Source organism: Aquarana catesbeiana, linkage group LG09 (assembly GCF_042186555.1).
Source record: "Aquarana catesbeiana isolate 2022-GZ linkage group LG09, ASM4218655v1, whole genome shotgun sequence".
Lineage (NCBI taxonomy): Eukaryota > Metazoa > Chordata > Amphibia > Anura > Ranidae > Aquarana > Aquarana catesbeiana.
Window position 1 is genome coordinate 35,714,504 of NC_133332.1, and position 14,591 is coordinate 35,729,094.

The window sequence follows — 14,591 nt, forward strand, 5'->3', positions numbered from 1 at the left end:
CCCCCCGCAGGAGGTTATCAGTCAAGTATTAACAGAGGTGTCCCAGCTGCGAATGGCTGAACTCCAGCGGGACCAAGGAGCATCAGTTATGTTCAACCGGGAAGCTCCAGCGGCCCGCAAAAAGCTACCCTATGCCGCCTTCCGCATGTTTCAAGAGGAGATGGATGTTTACCTGCAAATGTTTGAGTGGCAAATGCGGTCTCCAAGGTGTCAATAAAGCAGATTGGGTCACGCTCCTGGTCAGCCGTCTCACAGGAAGGGCTGCAGAGGCGTACAATAATGTCCCTGATGAGATCAGCCAGGACTATGACCGGGTAAAAGAAAGACTATTGGCTCGCTTCGGCATTACTCCAGAGGCACACCGTTTGAGGTTTTGCAACCTGCGCCAAAAGGAGAGAGAGCCTTACACAGAATGGGCTCATCAAATGACCTGAGCAGCGGAGAGTTGGATGACCAGCTGCCAAGCTGTTACCATGGCAGATGCGCTCCAGCTAATCCTCCTGGAACAATTCTACGATCATACCCCACATGAAGTTAGAGACTGGGTAAAGGATCGGCGGCCAGTCACAGTAGATGAAGCTGCCACCCTAGCTGACTAATACGTGGATTCAAGGCGGACTGTACAACCAGAGCCGGTACAACCAGCTGGTACAACCAGCTCGGCCTGTCCCCAACATTCCATGGAGCGTTGCCCCTCCACACCAGCCATCGATCCCCGGCCCCACTCAGCTACCATCTTCACAAGGAAAAGGGGACCTCTGCTACAGATGCAACCAAGCAGGGCATGTTAGGAGGTATTGTCCGCAGAATGTTTCCCAGGACGCGTGGAACAACAGGCCCCTTGGACCTGCCCGGGCTGCTGCACACTGTCTGGAGAAAGATGATGTGACTTACCCAAGCGAGGAGAATATTGGAATTCTACATGAGGCAGACCCTGTGCAAGCTGCCACTACAGATAATCGTTTGCACCATCGACAAGCCGTGTGGATTAATGGTCGGGCTGCCCAGGGACTGCGGGACACGGGAGCTACTATTACCCTGATACAGTCCCGAATGATAAACCCGGCAGAGCAGACGGGATGGTCTGTGGCTGTGCGGGTGGCCGGGGGAAATGTTATGCGGGTCCCCACTGCCAGGGTTCACCTTGATTGGGGTTCGGGGGCCAAAGAAGTGGAAGTGGGAATAATGCAGAACTTACCTGCAGAGGTTTTGCTGGGCAACGATTTGGGACGTTTAAATTCAGCCTTCTCCCTGGATGTATCCCCGGAAGACTATCCTGTTATCACCCGCCAGCAAGCCCGGATGGAGGTGCGCTCCCTCGAGGACGGGACCCAGGTAAGACCTGTCACCCCTGACCTAGACTGTACTACCCCAACTATCCCTACCCCGACTTGGGCTTCTCCCCAAGAATTTGCTCAGGCAACTCTTAGCAACCCTTCCTTAGCTAGCTATAGGGAAAGAGCAGGATTGGACCCTGGGGGGTTGGAGAGGGAGCGAATAGAGTGGGTCCAGGGATTACTCTATCGGGTTACTGAGGGAAAGACAGCCTCCCATCCACCCAAGCGGCAGCTGGTTGTGCTGCAGAAATATCATCATGACCTGCTGCGCATTGGGCATGACATACCCTTAGCCGGACACCTGGGGATGTCCCGGACCCTCCACCGTCTGGCTCAGTCTTTTTTTTGGCCAGGGATTACAGGGGATGTCCGACAGTATTGCCAGACCTGTGACACATGCCAGCGGGTGGGTAAGCATAGGGGCCCGCTGAAAGCTCCCCTACACCCTTTACCGATCATTGATGAAATCTTTAGCCGCGTTGCCGTAGACCTGGTTGGACCATTGCCCAGACCTAGTCCTTCTGGAAAGAGATATATCCTTACTGTAGTGGATTATGCCACCCGGTACCTGGAGGCCATTCCCCTGGCAAATATCCATGCAGAAACTGTGGCTGATGCTTTGCTCCGGATCTTTGCCAGGGTGGGTTTCCCTCAGGAAATCATCTCTGACCAGGGGACCCAGTTCACTGCTGAGCTCACTCAGCAGTTATGGAGGCTCTGTGGGATAAAGCCCCTACAGAGCTCTCCCTATCACCCCCAGACCAACGGACTGTGTGAGAGGTTCAATGGAACACTGAAACAGCTGCTTAGGACATTTGCAACCTCTCACAGGGATTGGGAGAGATATCTGCCACACCTTCTCTTTGCTTATCGGGAGGTGCCGCAGGAATCTACCGGGTTCTCCCCATTTGAGTTACTGTATGGGAGGCGGGTGAGGGGGCCCCTAGATCTAGTCACAGCCTACTGGGAAGGGGGAATTGATCCCCAAGGGTCCTCTGTCGTAGCATACGTTCTTGAGTTTAGAGACAGACTGAAGGAGCTCACGGACACTGTCCAGGAGAACCTTTGGGCTGCCCAAAGGCGGCAGAAACAATGGTACGATCGTACTGCTCAGAACCGCACTCTGGAGGTTGGGCAGAAGGTTCTTGCCCTCAGGCCAACCAAGCAGGACAAGTTACAGGCCACTTGGCAGGGACCTTACCGGGTCGTGCTAAAGCTCTGTGACACAACCTAGCTAGTGGCTAAATGTTCGGATGAAAGAGTCCGACGGAACTTTCATGTGAACATGTTGAAAGCATACTGGGAAAGATCAGGAGAGGTAGCCGCTATATGTGCTCCAGCTGTGGAAGATTCTGAGAATCTTCCCCTGCTGGTGCTCCCAGAGCTAAATAGAATTACTGCAGGGATAGAGACGATAAAGCTTGACGACCAGCTAGGGCCGACGCAGAGAGAACAAGCTAGACAGGTCCTTAGTCAGAGAAGGGAAATGTTCTCCACAGTCCCTGGGTACACTACTATGGCAGTGCACCGTGTGGAGACTGCGGGACAACTTCCACTAAGACAGGCGGCTTACCAGATACCTGACGCAGTGAGAGAGGGGATGCATCATGAGATTAAGGAGATGCTTGAGTTGGGAGTCATTAAGCCATCCAGCAGCCCCTGGGCTTCCCCGGTGGTCCTTGTACCGAAGCGGGATGGCACAACTCTCTTCTGTGTAGACTACCGCAGATTAAATGAGTGCACCACCACTGATGCTTACCCTATGCCCCGGGTCGATGATCTGTTAGATCGCATTGCTCGGGGAAAATTCCTGACAACCCTTGACCTATGCAAAGGATACTGGCAAATTCCTCTGGATGCGGAATCTATTCCGAAATCGGCGTTCATTACCCCATTTGGCTTATACCAGTCTAAAGTAATGCCATTTGGGATGAAGAATGCACCAGCGACTTTCCAGAGGATGGTAGACCAACTCCTTGATGGCCTCCAGGACTATGCTTGTGCATATCTGGACGACATTGCGATCTACAGTGAATCCTGGGAGGACCATCTGGTTCACCTGGGTGTCGTGTTAGATCGCATCAAGGCTGCAGGACTAACCCTTAAGCCAGAGAAATGCAGCATAGGGATGTCCGAGGTACAGTACCTTGGACGTCGAGTAGGCAGTGGACAACAACGACCTGAGCCTGCTAAGATTGAGGCAGTTGCCAAGTGGCTGACCCCCCGTACTAAAACCCAGGTCCTAGCGTTACTCGTCACAGCTGGGTACTATAGGAAATTTGTCCCGCAATATAGTTCCATCGCTAAGCCCCTGACAGACCTGACTAAGAAGCACCTTCCCCGACAGGTACTGTGGTCCCCCAAGTGTGAAGCTGCCTTCCAACGATCTACATTTGGGCTGGGGGAAGTACTGAGCCAAGTAGGACCTGATGGCGGTGAGCACCCAGTGGCCTACATCAGTCAGAAGCTGCTACCCAGGGACGTCGGTTATGCAGTCGTGGAGAAGGAGTGTTTGGCGCCGGTGTGGGCTCTCAAGAAATTCCAACCTTATCTCTACGGACGATCTTTTACGGTGCTCACCGACCACAATCCATTAATCTGGCTTAATCGGGTCTCCGGGGATAATGGACATTTGTTACGATGGAGCTTGGCACTGCAGCCTTACAATTTTACCATACAGTATCGGCCAGGAAAGCAGAATGGGAACGCTGATGGACTTTCCCGGCAAACTGAACTATAAAACTCTCCCGGACAGCCCCAAGCTGACCCGTGGTGGATCTAGTTGGGTCTGCCGGACTATGGGACGGGGGGGGCACTGTCGTGGACACTGGCTGCAAGGACCTTTTTCTGTCCAAATTCACCCTGTTATTTGGTGTTTCTATATTAATCTTTTATTTTTTTTTGGACTTGCCCAAAGACTATTCTTGGTTGTTTATTCTGAACAATACATGATTCTTGAAAGAGCTGATCACATTAACCTGCGGAGACGAACTGTCTGGTCACCAGGTCTGCCTTAAGGGTTGTGTTAATTAACATGTTAATTATATTATTGTCTTTTAAGTTTTTGCTAGAGGGGAGGGGGGGAGGGAGTCAGCCCTACCTCGTTATCTAACCCCTTGTGTTAAATGTGTATAAAAAGGCTGTATTCTGTCCAATAAAGCATTCAAGATTCTACAAGCTATTTTCGGCTAGACTTTTATTCAATGCAGCTATAATAATATATCTTTCTGATGGTCAGACTGGAGGAAGCGGTGTTATTGACGGAAGCACTCAGTGGAGTGTGGGATAGGATCCGTCACAAGTAACATTAAAACTTCACTATTTTTTAATAAAATAATAAACATGTTATACTTACCTGCTCTGTGTAATGGTTTTGCACAAATCCTAGTGCTCCATGCTCTTCCTCTTCGGCGAGTTCCCCCATTGAGAGCTACTTTCTTTGGGGACACTTGTACGGGCTCGTTTCCGAGCCTCCCTGTCTGGGTGACTCAGCCCTGCCCCCCACTCCCTCAACACAGCATTTCATTGACAGCAATGGGAGCCAATGGCTCCTTGTCATGGTTATGCAATAGAGTTCCTTTGTCAGCTCACCTGTCTCCATGTATTCCTCTCTAGAGACCAGCTGCCTCTCACCTGACTGCTTTTATAACCTCTCCTCTAAGCATGGCCCCACCCCAGGCCCTATCAGGAAACCCTGCATTAACCTGTGCACTGCAAGCCAGCAGTGCTGATCAACCATTGTGTGTTAGCCTCCATGTGTACTTGCTGTGTTTCCTATGTCTGATTCCTGTTACCGACTTTGGCCTGTTCTTAACTATTCCTGTCTGCTCATGACCCTGACCTTTGGCATGTCCCCGACCATCCCTGTTTGCCTGTGACCCTGAACCGTGGCATGTACTCTGTTGTCCTTGTCTGCTTGTGGCCCCGACCTTGGCTTGTCCCTTACTTCCTTGTTGTTCCAGCCTGCTGTCTCTTTCCTCTCCATCCTCCTGTAGCTTACCATGAGCGTGGGCTGGGAGACCATGGGGGCCGCGACCTGGAGCCAGTTGCAGCCCAGTCCATCCTCACCACTATAGGCTCTGGTGAACACCAACTGGCTCTTAGACTCCGCGCCCTGGGGAATCTATGCTGTAACTCACTGTGGGATCCGTGTTGGTGCTCCAGGGGACCTGCCTTCCTGAACCATCCCAAGTTCCATCTGCAGCAGTCAGCCGTAGGGTCCACTATCATAGCGGTGCACTCCTGACCCCAACGGGGTGCATCTGTCACCTGGATACTGGTGACCTGACAGTTTGATCAGCCATTGACCCGGCTGATGTGCTGCTACCCGCAGATGATCCGTTGCAGGGCTTAGTTCGCAGACTTGAGACCCAGGAATCGTATCAGACCCAAGTGATGCGATTCCTTCAGGATTTGGCATCCCATTTTGAACAGGTTCAGGCCTCATTAGGACCCCCGGTTCAACAACCTCAACCGCTATCTGCTGCTGCACCTAACGCATCGCAGCGACACATTCATTACAACCGCCAGCTCCGGCTTGCAGGAGGTTCCTTAGCCAGTGCACGATTCATTTTGAACTTCAGCCCCAAAACTTCCTGTCCGATCGGGCGAAAGTAGCCTATATTACATCCCTTCTGTCCAGCGAGGCGCTAGCTTGGGCTGCCCCTCTGTGGGAAATGAATGATCCAGTGGTTTCTAGCCTGTCTGATTTCTGAAACTTTTTCGGAATATCTTCGAGGAACCGGGTCGTGTCTCCTCAGCGGCTAGCGCTCTTTTACGTCTCCGTCAAGAGTCCGCTTCTGTGGGACAGTATGCTCTTCATTTCAGTATCCTCACAGCTGAATTGAGCTGGAATAATGAGGCCCTAGTTGCAACCTTTTTACATGGCCTCTCTGATAGAATGAAGGATGAATTAGCAGGAAGATCCCTTCCTGCTGATCTGGACGGTGTTATCACCTTGTGTAACCAGATCGATATTCGCTTTCAGGAAAGGGCCCTGGAAAAAAGACGCCAGCACTCCCCGTTCCTTAGGCAGCTTGAGCTCCCAGTCCCTTCTCTTCGATCCGAGGAGCACCCCCTGCCCACTGAGGAACCTATGCAGCTGGGCTGGACCAAGTTGTCTCCTGAAGAACACGCTAGGGCAGAATTCTGGGCCTGGGCCTCTACTGTGGGGCCAAAGGTAATTTTCGTGACACTTGTTCTCTTCGTCCGAAAAAATTATTGGGGCTAATACATCTGGAAGGTGGAGTATTAGACCCTGAAGTATCACCTTCACCTTCTCGTCTTCTTCTTTCTGTGTTCCTTCATGTCGGCGCTTCCTCTCGTTCGGTCTCGGCTCATCTGGATTCCGGAGCCGCTGGCAATTTCATGGACTGGGAAAATGCGTCTTCCATGAGACTTACCCTTTTGCCCCTTACAACGCCATTGGTGGTTTTGGCGATTGATGGCACTGTTCTCCCAGGGGGCCCTATCCGCTTCCAGACCCTCCCTGTTAAGATGTTGGTAGGAACACTCCACCAGGAATGGATATCCTTCCTTGTCTTACCTAAGGCTTCGTCTCCTATCATATTAGGTCTTCCTTGGTTATGGCTCCATTCTCCACATGTTGACTGTACTGCTGGACAGATCTTGACTTGGGGTTCCTCCTGTTCCTCCTCCTGCCTACTCAAGGTTACCCCAAAAGAGAATCCTCCTGTTGCCACCATCCCAGTATCTTCTGCTCTTCCCGCTGCGTATAGCGATTTCTGGAATGTCTCCTGCAATAGTCGGGCTGAGGCACTCTCTGGGTCGTGTGGCACTCTGGATGAGGAGCCTACCTGTGAACCTGAGCCGATCAGTCACTCCAGTTTGCATGGTCATTTCCCTTTGCCTGTCCCTGGACCCCCTTGGACACACACCCAGGCTGACTCGTCCACCAGTTCCACAGTCGCTACACTCAGCGATGCAATTCTGGTGGTCGCTGCACCTGGCAATGCTGTTCAGTTGGCCTCTGCACCAGTCCAGCCTATGCCCAGTGAGCTCCCTGCTTCTTGTTCAGGACCTTCTGTAACCTGGCCTCACCCTACTGCTACTACGTCCGTTCAAACCTGTTTAAGAGGCTCAATCCATCCTTTGGATAGACTGCCTCATTCGGCCAGGTGGGGTTTTCAATCTTTTGTTCAGGGCTCTCTGCATTCTGTTTGTGTTTCAGCTATCCAGCTTAACTCTTTTGACACGTCACCTTTTAACCAACCTGACCTCAGGGATCCACTGACCTCTACCCAGTCTGATGGTCCTGTGTTGGATGTCCAGCACATCTTTAAAGGTCTGGAGGACCCTGCTCAGACTTCAAATGGTCTTCTCGTGCCCTTACCCATTTCTAAAAAGCCTTTAGTCCTCAATAAGTCCTCTCCTTACCTCGGTTCCGGTCTCTGAGGATGATCTAAAGTACGAGGTTAGTCAAGTTTTGGATTCCTGGCTCCGTAAAGGCATTCTTCAGTACCTTGTACATTGGAAAGGGTTTGGTCCTGAGGAGAGGTCTTGGATCACTGCATCTGAGGTCTTTACTCCTCATCTATTGAGGAGTTTCCATCTGGAGTTTCCCTTTAAGCCTGGGCACAGGCGGGGGAGGGGTAGGTCTCATAAGAGGGGGGGTACTGTCATGGTTATGCAATAGAGTTCCTTTGTCAGCTCACCTGTCTCCATGTATTCCTCTCTAGAGACCAGCTGCCTCTCACCTGACTGCTTTTATAACCTCTCCTCTAAGCCTGGCCCCACCCCAGGCCCTATAAGGAAACCCTATATTAACCTGTGCACTGCAAGCCAGCAGTGCTGATCAACCATTGTGTGTTAGCCTCCGTGTGTCCTTACTGTGTTTCCTATGTCTGATTCCTGTTACCGACTTTGGCCTGTTCTTAACTATTCCTGTCTGCTCGTGACCCTGACCTTTGGCGTGTCCCCGACCATCCCTGTTTGCCTGTGACCCTGAACCGTGGCGTGTACTCTGTTGTCCTTGTCTGCTTGTGGCCCCGACCTTGGCTTGTCCCTTACTTCCTTGTTGTTTCAGCCTGCTGTCTCTTTCCTCTCCATCCTCCTGTAGCCTACCGTGAGCGTGAGCTGGGAGACCCTGGGGGCCGCGACCTGGAGCCAGTTGCAGCCCAGTCCATCCTCACCACTAGAGGCTCTGGTGAACGCCAACTGGCTCTTAGACTCCGCGCCCTGGGGAATCTATGCTGTAACTCACTGTGGGATCCGTGTTGGTGCTCCAGGGGACCTGCCTTCCTGAACCACCCGAGTTCCACCTGCAGCAGTCAGCCGTAGGGTCCACTATCATAGCGGTGCACTCCTGACCCCAACGGGGTGCATCTGTCACCTGGATACTGGTGACCTGACAATCCTGCTGCTATTAATCTGCCCATGGAGGAAGGAGATGTTAAAATCTGCTGCTCTTGTGCATATTGCTGGATCGGGATCAGGTAAGTATAAGGAAGGGCTGTGGAATCCAGTAGCACAGAAAAGGTTTTTTTTTATCTTAATGCATAGAATGCATTAAGGTAAAAAAAAAAAACTTGAGGCTTTAAAACCACTTTAAATAACATTTTTGTTCCAGGAGTTCAGAAGAGGAATTGTTTTGGGCCACACAGAAAATACACTAACAATAAGGAGAGCTGATGAGCAGAAAAAGATTACCTGGCATTCCTTTTTGCCTGTGCAATTGCAAACATTGCAGCCCCGGCATCCCTCCAGTTGTGCCTTTGCCTGGCTTGTTAATGCAGGCTGCCACGGCTGCCATGCTTGCGTGGCATCCCCAGCGTCCCTACAGACATAAATTTGCTTGGCTAGGCTGTGTTGGCCGCGGCAGCTGCTGTACTTGCACGGCATCCCTGGCGTCCCTACAGACGTGAATTTGCCTGGCTTGTCTGTGTCGGCCGCCGTGGCTGCTGTGCTTGCACGGCATCCCCAGCGTCCCTTCTGACATTCCTGGCATGCCAAACTCACTGTGGCCGCATACCCCTGCTCTAAGTTACTCAATAATGTCAATAAGATAAAATATGATTTTTTTTCTAGAATGCCATATCAGTAAAAGATGAACTCTGATGGGTTTACTTTGCTTTAAATATTGTACTCTGCCTTAAAGCTAAATTCCAGGCAAACCGCTAAATGCTCAGTCTAAATCACAAATGTGAATTATCTTCTCTGTAAAAAAATGTATAAATTTGTCAAGCCACTTTTATTATTCATATACCCTCAGCCAAACAGCATTGCCATGAGGGTGAATAAAGTGGGATCATTGCTCTGCCCATAGCCTGCTGACTGGATTATGAAAGAGCAGAAACACACTCATAAGTCATCAGTTCTGCTCACTCTGCGCTCTCCTTTCGTCAGCATGTCTCTTGTCAGTACAATGTATTTGTAACATAATTGGATCTACTCCTAGTACTGCTTATCCCTCTCCCATCTTTATGCTGCGTACACACGATTCCACATTCTGACAACAAAATCCATGTTTTTTTTTCCGACGGATGTTGGCTCAAACTTGTATTGCATACACATGGTCACACAAATCTTGCTGGAAATTTCAAAACGTCAAGAACGCGGTGACGTACGACGAGCCGAGAAAAATGAAGTTCAAAAGCCAGTGCGGCTCATCTGCTTGATTCCGAGCATGCATGGAACTTTGTGCGTTGGAATTGTGTACACAAGATCGGAATTTACGACAACGGATTTTGTTGTCGGAAAATTTGAGATCCAGATCTCAAATTTTGTTTGTCGGAAATTCCGACTGAAAATGTCCGATGGGGCCTACACACGGTCGGAATTTCCGACAACAGGCTCCCATCGAACATTTCCCGTCAGAAACTCCGACCGTGTGTACGGGGCATAGGTACTGTGTAGCGGATGACAAGAGGTTGATATTAAGGCAAATTTAGGTTGTGATTGTGTGTTTAAAAATACTTCTACAATGTTTTTTTTAAAGGAGTACACAAATGCATTAAATGTATTAATTTTATGTATGCCTGGACTTCCGCTTTAATCTGTGTGCACAGTTAGTGTAATGTAGTATTTATCTCAGGGTAAAATATGCAGTTTTCTGGAGTACTATGGGATGGCAGGGGATTCTGGGTAATTCAGTTATGATGCATTACTTTGTTAAAATGGCTCAATATTTATTAAATTTTTATGTGTTTTTCTTAATACAGCAGTGAGAGATAAGTGAATCCGGTGCAGTGTAAGCCACATTTTCCTTATCTGGATATACCTGGATAAGGCATAAATGGTAATGGCTGAAAGTGAAGAAGTGCAATGAGAACCAACGTCAGGTGGAGAGCAAAACAGGTTCTGGAGTCATGATAGCATCTCCATTATTGACAACCACAATGTTTGAAGTACAGACGAATTATGACTTGGAGGTAAAACAGTACAGCCTATCCACAATCTCTTCTGTAGATTGGATAGGAAATGGTATATTTATGTCAAATGTACCTCAATGAATATGCTGCACCAAATACTAAAGACTAATCTCACTTGCTGTTGGGGAGGATTAGACTTAAGAGTGACTAATTCTCTCCTTTAGTAGTGATCAAGTACATTTCTTAGGATTTTGGATATGTGACTAACATCAGAGGTACCTAGGGCAATTTTTTCAAGGAAAGATAAGTTATGATGATCTATTTATCCATCTATGCATGTTCATATATCTTTATATTAACGTTTTAGTATAGGTATGCTTGAATTCCTGTTTTCTAGGCTTCTGCTTTTAATTGTTGGGTGTGCATGGCAAAAAACATTTCCCATCAGAATTCCGAATTCTACTCAACTAATTGACTAATAGTGTAATTTTCAGCACCGGTAGATTCTTCTTAATGTTGAATTTCTAATTAATCAAGCTGCAAGGGGATGAAACCATTCTTATGAACTTGGAAAGTGAAGTTGAGCGCTACCTTGGTAATACTGTATGTCGTCTTTGAAGGCTCTAAAACAAAGCTGGAAAATGATCATAAAATCACAGAGATGCATATGAAAAACAAATGTATAAGGTTTCAGTTTATGTTTTTGGTCTTTGGCAGGCCTGAAAGCAATAATCCTCTCTTCTTCAGCATATTTTATATTATATTTTTTCATTAAATTAAAAGTGAGCAGGTGAAATTGTTCTGCATGAACTTTGGGGCATAAGCTGGACATTCTAAAGGTGGTTATAAATAACCTGTCAACCAAAATAAACATTCAGGGCAATGTAGATCAAGTTCTAGAAGGACATTAGCAAATAGTTTCTTTATGATGCATGCAGGTAGGAGCACCAAGGTGAAAGGATGACACTCCAATCAACATTATCCTCACTCTTTTTCTAGTGGACTCCTATGCCTAAGAGTGATACAAATAAACAGCAGTAGTGCATATCTCCAGGTTATGTTGTGGGAGCTGATGCCCTAATTCAGCATGAGGTTCTTACTGAATTTTTTGGACCAATATGGGGCCTAACTAAGCTATAAATTGCTACATCTATGCTAAAGCAGGGCCTCCAGGAAATCAGTATAGTGGTAGACACCTTCCGGGGTACAAAACAACAAATAAAGAGCCTGTGGAAGTCAATATAGCCACAAGCCTAGCAATAGATGAAATCAAAATTCACTTTAATGTACAGTTAAAAAGCATGACATGCAGGAGTACCCAGACTGATACATCATCAAGCCAGTGAAGAGGAAAATTTTGATTTGATCTATTCCTGTGCTTGCGGCTCTATTGCCTTGCACAGGGCTCTGAGCGCTCCTATATTTGTTGTTTTGTGCTCATGTCTCATTGAGTAGTTGGAGCTGCACTTACTATGGTTATCTCCATATCCCCTGGGAACCTCATTGCGCTTGGTACCTCCTTTTTTTTTTACCTTCTGGGGGTAGCAAGAGATAGGGACATTTCTCACTTCCTGAGGCACTGGGATGTCAAACTAATCCATGGAAGAGAAAGTGGATGGTGGAACCTTGTCAGAGGCTTATAGCCCCTGCACTTTGAAAACCCATTTGCAGGTTAACTATTTACGCCATTTCTCCTAACAAATGTATTTCTAAGATGACTTGAAGATGTATTTCAAAGTTTCTCTGAACACGAGGCCACATTGCTCTAAACATGTCATCTATTGGATATGGCTTCCCTGTGTGCTTCCACAGATACTGCTAAATGGTAGATTATAGACAAAAATTGCTTCTTGTACCACCTGTTGGCAAACTCTAAAATGACAGATCACATGTATGCTTGTGTCAATGAAAAGTATGTTTTACCTCTGATAAAAGTTACAGTCTCAGAACATAGTCTGTTCGTAACTACCATTCATGGTTCACATGGACCAGAAGATCAGTTGGCAAACTAAGCAGTTTAGGGTTGGTGCCCATCAAAATTATGTGGTTAACTGTCCAGAAATTCTCCATTCTAAAGTGAACAACTTCAATAAGCCACCAACTGAAGCCAAAGCTAGGTCATGTTTTTTTTTAGATTTCTAATTTATCAATTTGTTTAGAGAAGGTCTAATGGGAAGTTCTATCTACGAAGGCATGAAAATGTTTTTTGCGTTTACAGATTAGTGAATCAATCTGCACATTTGGTTGAATCAGATACTTTATGACAAAGCAAATTCTTGAAATATCAAAGAATCAAACTTCGGAATCCCTCCCTGCAGAATCCAGATGGTATTTACAAATGTTGCAATTCTTCACAGATTGGGCATGTACAGATTCAGGATCGCAATTAGGTCCGCATATTCCTAGATCATTTGACTTACCTCTGTTTTCTTCAAGAGATAGCTTGTTTGAAAACAAGAGAAAAATGTAGCAGGGTTTTCAAAGATTAATTAAATCTTACCTTTTTATTTATTTTTACAGAACCCTACATCCTTCGTTATGATTTTACGACAGACTCCACTCCTGGAGCTGGGAACCCATCCTATCAAGCTGTGGGTTATGTAGATGATATACAGATTTCAAGATATGACAGTGAGACCCAGAGAGTACAGCTTCTCCTGCCCTGGATGGAGACAAATATAAATCCTCAGCATTGGGAGAATCAGACCCGGATTGCTCAGTATTATGAGGGCAGGCAGCAGGAGATCACACATGACATATTAAAACATTTTAACAACACCAAAGGTAAAGATTTAGGTATCAACCATAAGCAGAGCAAAATATATTTACATAGATAATGTGAACACAAACATGAGCCTGTATTCCAGGCAAACAGCTGAAATACATATAACACGCATGAAATACCTCCTTTTACCTGCCTAAGGATTTAAATTCCTGTCCATCCAGATCTTACACATCTCTGCTACACAGCAAAGTCCTGCCTTTGCAGGGTAGGGAAACTGATCTTTTTCTGCTACAGTTCCACTTCCACTTAAACATCTCCGCCCTCATCCCCACCCTGTGACTGGGCAGCGAAAAGAGGGGCAGCACACCGACTAGCTCATCTCTCTGTCATTCTGTATTTTTCTCCTATCAGTATGATCCTTGCACTGCAACATGCCTGGTTGGCTATTTGTACTGCTAATGCCTTCTCCTCTCTAAGCTCTGCTGTTCAGAAACTGCAAAAGGCTGATACCAGGTCAAATTTAGATACTTACACTGCTTGCATTTAACCACTTGCCACCCACTCGCAGTACATTTACTATGAGTGGGCAGCACAGCCAGACTAGGCGACTTATGGGTACGCTACAGCCTTTCTTCTGGGTTTGGGACAGACATGCACGTGCACTTTGTTGACCTGTGTTGTGATTGGCTACAGCATGAGTTTATCAGCAGGTTTCAGCCAATGATTTTGGCTGTATACCTGCTTATCCTCTGTAGCCGAATCACAGCATAGCCCTCTGTGTGTTTGTAAACAGAACACACACAGTATCAGGCTGTTTCTTGCTCCCTGAGCTATTTTTACTCAGATACTGTGTGAGTAAATGCAGGACCTATGCACTTACATACACTGTATTTGTGTCACTAGGGAGATTGCCCGCCACACTATCACAGTCACACTATAGGTTGCTGATCACCACCATCACCAGTATAGTATCTAAACGTTTCAGTATTCTGGTCATGATCAGAACAATACTAGTGTCCCCAATAGTATAGTGTCCCCAAAAATGCAATGTTAGCAGGATCCTCCCTGATCACTGCCAGCACTTGTGTTTAGCCCCCCCCCCCCCCCCAAGAAGTGCAGTGTCAGTATAATTTTTTCTGATCACTGCCACCTTTCCATCTCTGCCAGCAGTTCATGTTATTTCTAGTGCTCAAGCTGTCC

At 47.5% G+C, this 14,591-nt stretch overlaps 1 protein-coding gene across 1 annotated transcript in view; it reads left to right on the forward strand.

The window, feature by feature from the left end:
• LOC141107512 (putative HLA class I histocompatibility antigen, alpha chain H) overlaps window positions 1-14,591 on the forward strand; it is a 61,952-nt gene that overhangs the window by 10,061 nt on the left and 37,300 nt on the right. Inside the window, exon 2 of the mRNA XM_073598290.1 lies at window positions 13,187-13,450. Within this exon, the coding sequence (XP_073454391.1) occupies window positions 13,187-13,450 (264 nt within the window). The remainder of the gene's footprint in view (window positions 1-13,186; window positions 13,451-14,591) is intronic.